General features: G+C 43.5%; 1 protein-coding gene across 2 annotated transcripts in view; it reads right to left on the bottom strand.

Moving 5' to 3' along the window:
• Nucleotides 1-305: 305 nt before the first annotated feature.
• Nucleotides 306-12,981, bottom strand: part of KIAA0825 (KIAA0825 ortholog) — a 481,507-nt gene continuing 468,831 nt past the window's right edge. For both annotated transcript variants that reach the window (XM_040421546.1, XM_040421545.1), the window contains exon 20: nucleotides 306-1,347. In XM_040421546.1, the coding sequence (XP_040277480.1) occupies nucleotides 1,242-1,347 (106 nt within the window). In that variant the 3' untranslated portion in view covers nucleotides 306-1,241. The remainder of the gene's footprint in view (nucleotides 1,348-12,981) is intronic.

Here is a 12,981-nt window from a genome sequence, read left to right on the forward strand (position 1 = left end):
CCACCATAGGGAGTTTGTGGGAGGTGGGTAAGTCTGAGCCACTGTAGAATGGTAAGTGGAGCAGCGCCCATGCCCATTTTCTTTCTAACAAAGCTAGAACCAGTCCTGTTTCTCACAAAGATCTAGAGATCTCTTTTCTGCTGGAGCTCTCTCCCTATCACAGCTCAGGAGGCAGTTGAAGGATGAAACTGAGCATGTGCGGCCTTCTCAGTGAGCAGGACAAAAAAATAAAAAAATGAACAAAGAGCAGGTGGCTAAACAAAATGTTTTATTACATACAATTACAAAAGTTTTCAGATCCAGGTGCTGGTTTAAAAACTGTAAAATATTTTTTTGTGGGACAACCTCGTTAAGGCTCCCAGATGGTGGAGGCCCAGGGTAATTGCCATCCCTGTAACCTAAATGTAGGTTTCCAAGTGTATAAATCCTGACTGAAATAATTCCCAAGAGAAAGAATAAAAAAAAATATGTTTTATTAGTTAAGTAACAGAAGCAATGTCAATCAGCTGCTTCTAAGTCTAGGCGGACATTTTCATGTATTAAAAGAGACATGGAGTTGCGGGAGATGTATCATAACCACTTTACAAAGCCTTTGTGCATCAGCATCTGGAATATGCAATTCAGTTCTGGGCACCAGTCCATAGAAAAGATGCCCTGGAGCTGGAAAAAGTACAAAGAAGACTGATAAAGGGGTTATGGGAGGAGGTCTTAGCTATGAGGAAAGATTAAAATAATTATATTTATTTAGTTATAGAAGATGCGTCTAAGGGGAACATTAAGGGACATTATTAAATTGTACAAATATATTAATTGGTCATACAAAAAATATGGTGAAAAGCTGTTTCATGTAAAAATCTCCTCAAGAAATAAGGGGATACTGCTTCCATCTGGAGAAGAAAAAGTTCAGTCTCCCGAGGCGTTAAGGCTTCTTTACCATAAGAACTGTTAATCTGTGGTATAATTTACCTCAGGAAGTGGTCACAGCAGGAACTGTGGATGGTTTTAAAAAAAGGCGTACATAAATTATGAAATTAAATAACATTAATTCTTATGAAAATGTGTAGGAGTCTTTGTCTCACTCCCCTTTCCTAAAATTCCCATCCCCAACCATCCCTTGGTGGAACTTGATGGACTTTTTTCAACCATACTAACTTTGCAACTATGTAACTATGTCCTTAAATATCCATCAAACTGGCAAATTGTTCATTGTAAAAGGTTTCTGGAATATGTTAAGGTCATCGTTAAGGTTTTGAGGAAGTCTTGTGTCCACACTGTATCATCTCTTTCAACTGTTCCATCAAGTTCTTTTCCTCTTCTGTAAGACTTGCTATATCTTTGGTCTCCCACCTGGTAAAAAAATAAATGTACATTAGCTCTGGAAAGGTCAACAGCTGATACAAAGTTGTGGGCTTCATGCCTTGAGTAACATTTTACAAAATATCTACCATGCTCAGTAATAATGTATACTACCAAATGGAGATAAAGTGGGTGGTCAAGGTGCTTCTATCTACCACTTTCAAGGAAACATCTATAGGTGACTTTACCAGCAGCTATTCTCCCCCTTCCCGCTCCCTTTCCCCATGGCCTCAGCTTGGCCAAGTTTGCATGTTCTAAATGGGGAGAGTGTAGAAAGCCTCTGTTGGCAGCTTAACTCTCCAAAGAACAAAAGGTCAAGGCTGCAAAATTCAACATTCACAATTCTTCTTTATCAAGGAGAGTCGGGGCACCCCCAAACACATAAAATAGTCAAACATTAATCTAATGTGTCCAATGTGTGAGAGAGAATCTAAATCGCACATCCTCATTACTATGCTTTTGATACAACAACTGTTTTAAATTTAAGCAAGATAAACAATGGCTATACAGCACTATTATCCTAAATTTGCTATGCACTATTAGGAGGCATTAGTATACAGTTTGATCAAAGAGCATAGGCCCACTTACCACGACAAGGTCGCCTCCTTTCAAGTGGGGACCTACTCTAACTATGGCGCGGCGCAGTGCGGTGACCACCACGCCTCCACACTGCTCCAGCAGGCAATGGGATCCAGTAGCCACACAGCACCCACTGTGCAGAAAAGCCACCAAGCCCCTGGGTCCCATTACTCCACCAGCACGGCACAAAAGCAGCGATGGCCACCGTCCAGCACCGCATGTGAACTGGTGCAAAGAGCTCACCTGTTCACAGCCTCTCAGGAACACCAACTGCATAGTAATGAGGATGTGCGATTTAGATTCTCTCTCACACATTGGATGATTAATCTAATGTGTATGGGCACCATACACATTAGATGAATGTTGGTCAAACCCTCCAGCCAACCATGTAGCATATTGTGTTAGGTCTCTTTCACACGAGCAAGTTTTCCGCACGAGTGCAATGTGTGACGTGAACTCATAGCACCGGCACTGAATCCTGACCCATTCATTTCAATGGGTCTGTGCATATGAGCCTTTTTTCACACACCAGTTCTGCATTGCTTGAAAAACGCAGCATGTTCTATATTCTGCGTTTTCTACGCAGCCCTGGCCCATAGAAGTGAATGGGGCTTAAATGCGTTTTTCCCTGATGGTTGCTAAGAGATGTTGTTTGTAAACCTTCCGTTTTTTATCACACGCATGAAAAACGCATCAAAACGCATTGCACCCACGTGGAAAAAACTGAACAACTGAACGCAATCGCAGACAAAACTGACTGGTTTGCAAAATGGTGCGAGTTTCACTGAACGCATCCAGAGCCAATCCGTCACGTTCGTGTGAAACGCGCCTTAATAGATCCCCCAACTGAAGCTGTGTGCGGTGAGAAAAGTCAGGCTGTTTCAACATGCCTGATCCTTTTGTTTTCAAGGGAGATCAGCTGCGGCCAATCAGTGGTCTCGAGTCCTATACCACTAAAACAAATTGGCTGGATAGACGGACTCATCATCTATTGCAGCCAAGTAAATGGAGACCACTGGGGAGCCCTGGAGCAGGATATATCAAATAACTTATTTTATGTCATTTTCCACCTTGACAAATGTTTTCCTGAACTTGGAAAGTCATTTAGTCCAGATTTCTAGGAAGCGGCACAAACATTTATTTGTAAATTCTTTATAGGTAATATATAGATAACAAACAATAGAACAACCAGATACAGTGCACTGTATGTCCCAAATGTTTCATGTAAAGATTCATAATCATGCATAAAGACCACTTATAAATGCTTAGTTTCTGCAGTCATAAAGTAAGTTAAATTAGGAACAAAAGAAGGAGGGGAGAGCGGGGGGGGGGGGGTAGGAGGGTTGAAATGGCATAGGAAAGGGTGGAAAACAGGAGGAGGAGAGAAGGAACGATACCATGAAAATACTACAGTTGGTATACTGATTATTGGATGAAAAATGGCAGAAACCAATAGCTACTAGAGTACAGCATAGGGCATAAGGTCTACTATATTGATATTTGTGATGCAGGAGATCCAGAAGAACCATGAAGGTTTTCATATGAAGTTTTCCATTAAGTCCAGGTCTTAAAGGGGTTTTGCCATCTCAGATAATGGGGGCATATCATTAGTATATGTCCCCATTGTCTGATAGGTGCGGGTCCCACCTCTGGGACCCACACCTACAATGAGAACGGAGCAGGGAAATGAACGGAGGTCGCACTGCGCATGCGCAGCCGCCCTCCATTCATTTCTATGGGGCCGCCGAAAATAGTCGAGCGCTGGCTCGGCTATTTCCATCTGCCCCATAGAAATGAATGGGAGCAGGGGCCGCGCTTGTGTGGTGCGCTCCCATTCACTTCTATGGGAGCAGCAGGAAGTAGCGCTTGGTGGTGGACAGACCCCGGAAAATCCGGGGTCCTCCAGCCACAGCTCTGCCCACGCCGTTCTCGTTGTAGGTGCGGGTTCCAGAGGTGGGACCCGCACCGATCAGACAATGGGGGCATATCCTAGCGATATGCCCCCATTGTATGTGATGGGAATACCCCCTTTAATTCATACAAAGTTCTTCATGGAGTCCAAGAAGAACGGGTTTGAAATGTTCACCTAGAAATTTTATCTAACCTATATATTTGTTGAGTCTTGTTAATCCACTCCAATGTGAAGGTGCTTCAGACTGCAGAAGATGGAAATAAGAGGGTCAGAAAATTGGATTTAGAGGGAGTAAAAGTGGAATGAAGTGATAGTATCACGATACTAGCGGTTAAGGGAGAGCAAAGTACTTTTTTGGTACAGTGCAATTAAAATAGCTTCCAAAAATGAACAACACAAACTATATATTGTGTGTTCAATAGATAAACCATGTGAGAGCTGAACAGCAGATGCTCATAGCAGTACATGTCCTTTTATACACTGTAGGCCTCTTTCACACTACAGTATTTTGCGTTCAGTATACTGGACGTTTTTTGAGTTCAGTATACGGAACAGATACTGAACCATTCATTTCAATGGTTCAGCAAAAAATACTGAAGTGTCTCCGTGTGCATTCCGTTTCAGTATTTCAGTATTTCCGTGCCGTGGAAAGATAGAACATGTCCTATGTTTGTCCGCAAATCACGGTCCGTGGCTCCATTAAAGTCAATGGGTCCGCAAAAAAACGGAATGCATACGGAAGGCATCCGTATGTCATCCGTATGTCATCCGTTTTTTGCGGATCCGTCATTAACAAATGCTAGGCCCAGCCCACTGTGGCCATGTGTTTCTTGTTGCCAAACTTTGGCTGAGCACAAATACAGGTGGCTTCCGTTTTTGATCCGTGAAAAACGGACCGTATACGGGAACCATACGGAAACCATACTGAAACGTTTTTGCGGACATACTGAACGGAAACGGAGACACAACGGAACCCAAAAACGGGACAACGGATCCGTGAAAAACGGAACGCAAAACACTGAAATGGACATACTGTAGTGTGAAAGAGGCCGTATACAATACTCTGAGAACAGGTGTCTACCTCTACCATGATTAGTATGAGAGGAACACAATATCATTCCCACAAAGGTGGTTCTATAATTTCATGCACACTGGCTAAATGATTTGTAGCCAGGAGAACAGAGAGCACCCCCCACAGTCTATTATGTGGTCCTTTGCACCAGCAGTGCTATGTGATTAGGTAAAGGACAGCTTGTCCTCCTCACATTGCCGATATGTGAAGTCTAAAGTACATCTGCAGTATTCCTGTCGTAGTACAAATCTGTTTAAAGTCTTGAATTTCCTCAGTAAATCACTCTATTTCTGTCGAGGGGCTGTCAGAAGTAGCCTATTGTGTATAACATTTGCCAGAAATCCCTGAAGAAAACAGGTGCATTGTCGGGAGACAACAATGACTATGCTGACCACTGATATAGAGCTGTAGACAGCTCTCCTGACACAGCGTCACTGCCTTTAAACAGGTTTGTAATTACACTCATACTGCCAGATGTAAAGTGTTGTGTAGAAGAAATGCAGCGCGCAGAATTTGCAGTAACAGCCATATAAGCTTTTACTCGCCAAGAATAGCGACATTTTGATTCAGATGAGTCGAATCATCCATATCCTTTGTGAATAAAACCTTGTATATCTTTAACTGCTGATTCTATTCTGCAGTTTTTCTATACTATTGTCTGCGGGGGGCTGGGGGCCAAGGCATGACATTGCGGGTACCAGTAGACCTCTTTGATGATACTGGATGGAAATAATCTAGTGCTGCCGATTTCATTAATGTTTGCTGATTGTAATCTGAGGACCAAAGCATCATAAGTTGTCAATTCCCTTGTTGCTAATCACAACCTGAATATCTTATTTAGCAAAAACATTGCTTTAAAAAAAAAATATTTAAAGCAAAAACTTTGTGGCCATTTATATATTAATATAGGTTAATCATGTCCCCCTTAGGAGCTTCTTCTCAGGAATAAATAAATGTAATTCTTTTAATCTTTCATCATAACTAAGACCCTCCATGTCCCTTACCAGTTTAGTTGCTCTTATTTGTACTTTGCCAGCTCCAGGGCCTTCTTTCTAAGGACTGGTGCCCAGAACTGAACTGCATATTCCAGATGAGGCCACACCAATGCTTTGTAAAGTAGTAATATTATATTCCTGTTCTGTGAGTCTATGTTTTACTTAATACACAACAGTATCCTACTTTCCTTAGAAGCAGGTGATGCATGCCGTTATTTAGTATATGATTTGCAAGTACATCCAGATTGTTCTCAACAGCTGACTCTTCTAGCAGGGGCGGACTGGCCATAGACCCTACAGGGAAATTCCCTGATGGGCCGATGCTCAGGGGGATACCTGAGCACTCATCATGGCCAACAGCTGGGTATGGGATAATCTGATGCTCTCAGCTTTAATTAATGCTAGGAGTATCAGGTGCAGGTGCTCTCCAGAATTCAACTATATCACCGTCCTCAGGATGGAGATACAGTTGAATACTGCAGTAGGAGCAGCAGTGTTTTGTGCTGCACTGTGGTATTTGGTTCTACTGCAGCAGTACTTTATGCTGTACTATGATATTTGGTTCTGCTGGGGCGGAATTTTATGCTGCACTATGGTATTTCTCTTTTCCTGGCCACACCGACTTGTGTTGCCTGCCATTTGTCACTTTGGACCCACCTAAAAGATGGGGCCACTTTTAGTTTTTTCCAGGGCCACTTTAACTTCCCAGTCCGCCACTGTCTTCTAGTGTTGCACCTCACAGGACGTATGATGCATGTAGATTATTACTATCCAGATGCATAACTTTACATCTATCCTAAACACTCAGGGTATCCAAGTCAGCTTGTAGTTGTACACTTCTTATAACTGAGGGCTATTCAGAATATAAATCATTGACCACAACTCTCTGGACATGGTCCTTCAGCCAGTTTTCAATCCAATTACAAACTATACTTTCTAAGCTAATAGACCTTATTTTAGTGTCAATGATGGACAGTTGCCAACTCCAAGAACACTGTATCCTCCGCTGCTCCTCTTTCCCCTTAATATTTTGTCTTGAAAGCAAACACCTCCACGATTGTTCTTGTAAAGATTGCTGAGGGTTCCACCTCTGTGATGTCACACATACTGTACATCAGGTTTGTAGAACCAACGCTTTCAAGCTTATGTTCTTATGTTATGTCACCGAGCCACTGTGGGCACACTGTTGTCTTGCAGCACTGGGGCCAAATCTGACAAGGACAACATTTGCAAATGCTCCTTCAAGTGGCATACATAGAGAAGTAAGGGCCCCATAGCAAGGATCAAACCAGGCCCCACACACAGGACAGAAGGGTTCCCGCCTAAACCCTTTTCATTGACCATTTTCTAAAAGTTGTTCCTTTAGGCCCCTTTCACACGGGCGAGTATTCCGCGCAGATGCGATGCGTGAGTTGAACGCATTGCACCCGCACTGAATCCTGACCCATTCATTTCTATGGGGCTGTGCACAAGAGCGGTGATTTTCACCCATCACTTGTGCGTTGCGTGAAAATCGCAGCATGCTCCTCTTTGTGCGTTTTTCACGTCACGCAGGCCCTATAGAAATTAATGGGGTTGCGTGAAAATCGCAAGCATCCGCAAGCAAGTGCGGATGCGGTGCGATTTTCACGCACGGTTGCTAGGTGACGATCGGGATGGGGAACCGATCATTATTATTTCCCCTTATAACATGGTTATAATGGAAAATAATAGCATTCTGAATAGTAAAATTCTGCATAGTAAAATAGGGCTGGAGGGGTTAAAATATTTTTTAAAATAATTTAACTCACCTTAATCCACTTGTTCGCGCAGCCGGCATCTCTTCTGTCTTCATCTGTGAGCAATAGGACCTTTGATGACGTCACTACGCTCATCACATGATCCATCACAATGGTGATGGATCATGTGATGAACGCAGTGACGTCATCAAAGGTCCTATTGCTCACAGATGAAGACAGAAGAGATGCCGGCTGCGCGAACAAGTGGATTAAGGTGAGTTAAAAATTTTTTTAACCCCTCCAGCCCTATTGTACTATGCATTCTGTATTCAGAATGCTATTATTTTCCCTTATAACCATGTTATAAGGGGAAATAATACAATCTACACTACAACTAACCCAAACCTGAACTTCTGTGAAGAAGTTTGGGTCTGGGTACCACAGTCGGTTTTTCATTGCGCGCGTGCAAAACACATTGCACCCGCGCGATAAAAACTGAACATCTGAACGCAATCGCAGTCAAAACTGACTGCAATTGCGTTCCTACAAAACTGACTGCAATTGCCGCAATGCACCGGGACGCATCCGGACCTAATCCGGACACGCCCGTGTGAAAGAGGCCTTAGGCTGGGTTCACACGGGCGTTGCGGGAAAATGTACGGGTGCGTTGCGGGAACACCCGCGATTTTTCCGCGCGAGTGCAAAACATTGTAATGCGCTTTGCACTCGCGTGAGAAAAATCGCGCATGTTTGGTACCCAAACCCGAACTTCTTCACAGAAGTTCGGGCTTGGGATCGGTGTTCTGTAGATTGTATTATTTTCCCTTATAACATAGTTATAAGGGAGAAATAATAGCATTCTGAATACAGAATGCATAGTAAAACAGCGCTGGAGGGGTTAAAAAAATAATAATAATTTAACTCACCTTAGTCCACTTGATCGCGTAGCCCGGCATCTCCTTTTGTCTCCATTACTGAACAGGACCTGTGGTGAGCATTAATTACAGGAACAGGACCTTTGATGACGTCACTCCGGTCATCACATGATCCATTACCATGGTAAAAGATCATGTGACGTACCATGTGATGACCGGAGTGACATCATCAAAGGTCCTGTTCCTGTAATTAATGCTCACCACAGGTCCTATTCAACAAAGGAGACAGAAGGAGATGCCGGGCTATGCGATCAAGTGGACTAAGGTGAGTTAAATTATTATTTTATTTTTTTTAACCCCTCCAGCGCTGTTTTACTATGCATTCTGTATTCAGAATGCTATTATTTTCCCTTATAATCATGTTATAAGGGAAAATAATAATGATCGGGTCTCCATCCCGATCATCTCCTAGCAACCGTGCGTGAAAATCGCACCACATCCGCACTTGTTTGCGGATGCTTGCGATTTTCACGCAACCCCATTCACTTCTATGGGACCTGCGTTGCGTGAAAAACGCAGAATATAGAGCATGCTGCGATTTTCACGCAACGCACAAGTGATGCGTGAAAATCACTGCTCATGTGAACAGCCCCATAGAAATGAATGGGTCGGTATTCAGTGCGGGTGCAATGCGTTCACCTCACGCATCGCATCCGCGCGGAATACTCGCCCGTGTGAAAGGGGCCTTAGAGTGTAGAGTCCTGACCAAGTTTTCACCCCAGTAGAAGAGGAGATAATCCCAACTAAGACTGGGCCCCCTGTTGCCCTGGGCCCCATAGCAGTCGCATGGTCTGCCGCTATGGTAGTTACGCCCCTGGCTCCTTCATTGGGTGATCTTGGTCTTTTCATGTGGCACTTAAAACCCTCATTTGCAGGTAGCACATTACCCTGTGTAAACTGGGATGTACTCTCAACAAACAAGGAAACTGTATGATACTGAACTATCGTATTAGTTCAGCCCCCATAAATCCCCATCTATTGTTGCATGCATATGCAGCTATCGAGCTGGCAACGATTAATTTGTGAGCAATAATTGCTCCTTTCATTGGCTCTTAGATTGCAAGCCCTATTGGGGGCATTGGCTAAGACTACTTTCCCACTAGCGTTTTGTGGATCCATCATGGATCTGCAAAAACGCTTCCACTACAATAATACAACCGCATGCATCCATCATGAACGGATCCAGTTGTATTATGTCTTCTATAGCCATGACGGATCCATCTTGAACACCACTGAAAGTCAATGGAGGACGGATCCGTTTTCTATTGTGCCAGATTGTGTCAGAGAAAACAGATCCGTAACCATTGACTTACATTGTGTGCCAGGACGGATCCGTTTGGCTCCGCTTCGTCAGGCGGACAGGCAGCAGCGTTTTGGTGTCCGCCTCCAGAGCGGAATGGTGACTGAACGGAGGCAAACTGATGCATTCTGAGTGGATTCGTTTTCAATTCAGAATGCATTAGGGCAAAATTGATCCTTTTGAGAGCCCTCAACGGATCTCACAAACGGAAAGCCAAAACGCCAGTGTGAAAGTAGTCTTATGTAAATGGTGGCAATGTCTGTCAAGCACTGCAGAATATGTTGGCGCAATACAATCCGCAAGATAAATAATTGTCTCCTATAGTGTGAACTGTAGGCAAAAAATATGGGGTTCATATATCAATGTGTTTTAGGCAAAAAAAAGAACATCATAGAAACAACACTACTGATACGTGACTGCTGCTATATGTACGTATAGGAGTGATACACCAGCAAACAGATTTATTCCCTTCATTTTCTACCAGGTTTAGTTATCTTGCAATTAAACTCTAGTATGTGAATCTTTCCAGTGATTTATATTAAATGCAGTCGTTCCTAGTTTTTGTCCAGGGCTTTTAAGCTATTTATCTGTTATCGGGCAGAATTGTTACATTGCAGTCATGGGATACAACACAGATCCTCTGCGGCCTTTGTTGAGAAGACAATTGTGTCCAGAGAGAAGCTTCATTTTGTATCCCAGGGCAATGAAAATAAATAGACGGGTTTTATTATAAAGTACGTGCATGGAAAAGAGAAGGAAGCCATCTGGAGGTGACGCACCTGTTTAATCTAGAATTAATGTATATCGGTAAAAAGCATGGTGGACAGCAGTGTTATTGACACTCCCTTTCAATGGGGATATAATAACTAGTTTTTAGGCACAAAAGTATATGGTGCTAATGTAAGGCTTGACAAATTTCCTTGGAATCTAGGAGCCAGCTAAAAAAGTTAGGAGCCGTTTTTTTTTTTTTTTTACCTTATAAAGCCTTATTTTCAGCGACAAAAATAACACCTCTTAAATGAACATATAAAGAAGTCTAGAACCAAACAACATGGGCATTAACAACATATACAGCGGCAGTGTACAGTCGCACACACATATACAGCGGCAGTGTACAGTCGCACACACATATACAGCGGCAGTGTACAGTACCGCACACACATATACAGCGGCAGTATACAGAATTGCACACACACATACAGTGGCAGTGTACAGTACCGCACACACATATACAGTGGCAGTGTACAGTCGCACACATATATACAGCGGCAGTGTACAGAACCGCGCACACATACAGCGGCAGTGTACAGAACCGCACACACATATACAGTGGCAGTGTACAGTACCGCACACACATATACAGTGGCAGTGTACAGTACCGCACACACATATACAGTGGCAGTGTACAGAATCGCACACACATACAGTGGCAGTGTACAGAACCGCACACACATATACAGCGGCAGTGTACAGAACCGCACACACATATACAGTGGCAGTGTACAGTCGCACACACATATACAGCGGTAGTGTACAGTACCGCACACACATATACAGCGGCAGTGTACAGTACCGCACACACATATACAGTGGCAGTGTACAGTCGCACACATATATACAGCGGCAGTGTACAGAACCGCGCACACATACAGCGGCAGTGTACAGAACCGCACACACATATACAGTGGCAGTGTACAGTACCGCACACACATATACAGTGGCAGTGTACAGTACCGCACACACATATACAGTGGCAGTGTACAGAATCGCACACACATACAGTGGCAGTGTACAGAACCGCACACACATATACAGCGGCAGTGTACAGAACCGCACACACATATACAGTGGCAGTGTACAGTCGCACACACATATACAGTGGCAGTGTACAGAATTGCACACACATATACAGCGACAGTGTACAGAACCACATACACATATACAGCGGCAGTGTACAGAATTGCAGAATTGCACACACATATACAGCGGCAGTGTACAGAAACGCACACACATATACAGTGGCAGTGTACAGAACCGCACACACATATACAGTGGCAGTGTACAGAATCGCACACACATACAGTGGCAGTGTACAGAACCGCACACACATATACAGCGGCAGTGTACAGAACCGCACACACATATACAGTGGCAGTGTACAGTCGCACACACATATACAGTGGCAGTGTACAGAATTGCACACACATATACAGCGACAGTGTACAGAACCGCATACACATATACAGCGGCAGTGTACAGAATTGCAGAATTGCACACACATATACAGCGGCAGTGTACAGAAACGCACACACATATACAGTGGCAGTGTACAGAATCGCACACACATATACAGTGGCAGTGTACAGAATCACACACACATATACAGTGGCAGTGTACAAAACCGCACACACATATACAGCGGAAGTGTACAGAATTGCACACACATATACAGCGGCAGTGTACAGAACCGCACACACATATACAGCGGCAGTGTACAGAACCGCACACACATATACAGCGGCAGTGTACAGAATTGCACACACATATACAGCGGCAGTGTACAGAACCGCACACACATATACAGCGGCAGTGTACAGAATTGCACACACATATACAGCGGTAGTGTACAGTACCGCACACACATATACAGTGGCAGTGTACAGTACCGCACACACATATACAGCGGCAGTGTGCAGAATTGCACACATATACAGTGGCAGTGTACAGAATCGCACACATATACAGTGGCAGTGTACAGAATCGCACACACATACAGTGGCAGTGTACAGAACCGCACACACATATACAGCGGCAGTGTACAGTACCGCACACACATATACAGCGGCAGTGTACAGAACCGCACAAACACATACAGTGGCAGTGTACAGAGTAGAGTTGTTGCGATACCAAATTTTTGATTCGATTTCGATACCATAAAAAAGTATTGCGATACTCGATACCATTCGATAGCACGCGGAAAAAATAAACAAAAACAAAAAAATGGCGAATAGCGCAGTTTTATTTATTTTTTTCTGTTCCGGCTTTTTAAAATATTTTAATAGTTTGGACTTTTCTGACGTGGCAATATGTGATATGTTTATTTATTGTTTATAT

The sequence above is a fragment of the Bufo bufo genome, chromosome 2, assembly GCF_905171765.1.
Source record: "Bufo bufo chromosome 2, aBufBuf1.1, whole genome shotgun sequence".
In the NCBI taxonomy this organism is placed as follows: Eukaryota; Metazoa; Chordata; class Amphibia; order Anura; family Bufonidae; genus Bufo; species Bufo bufo.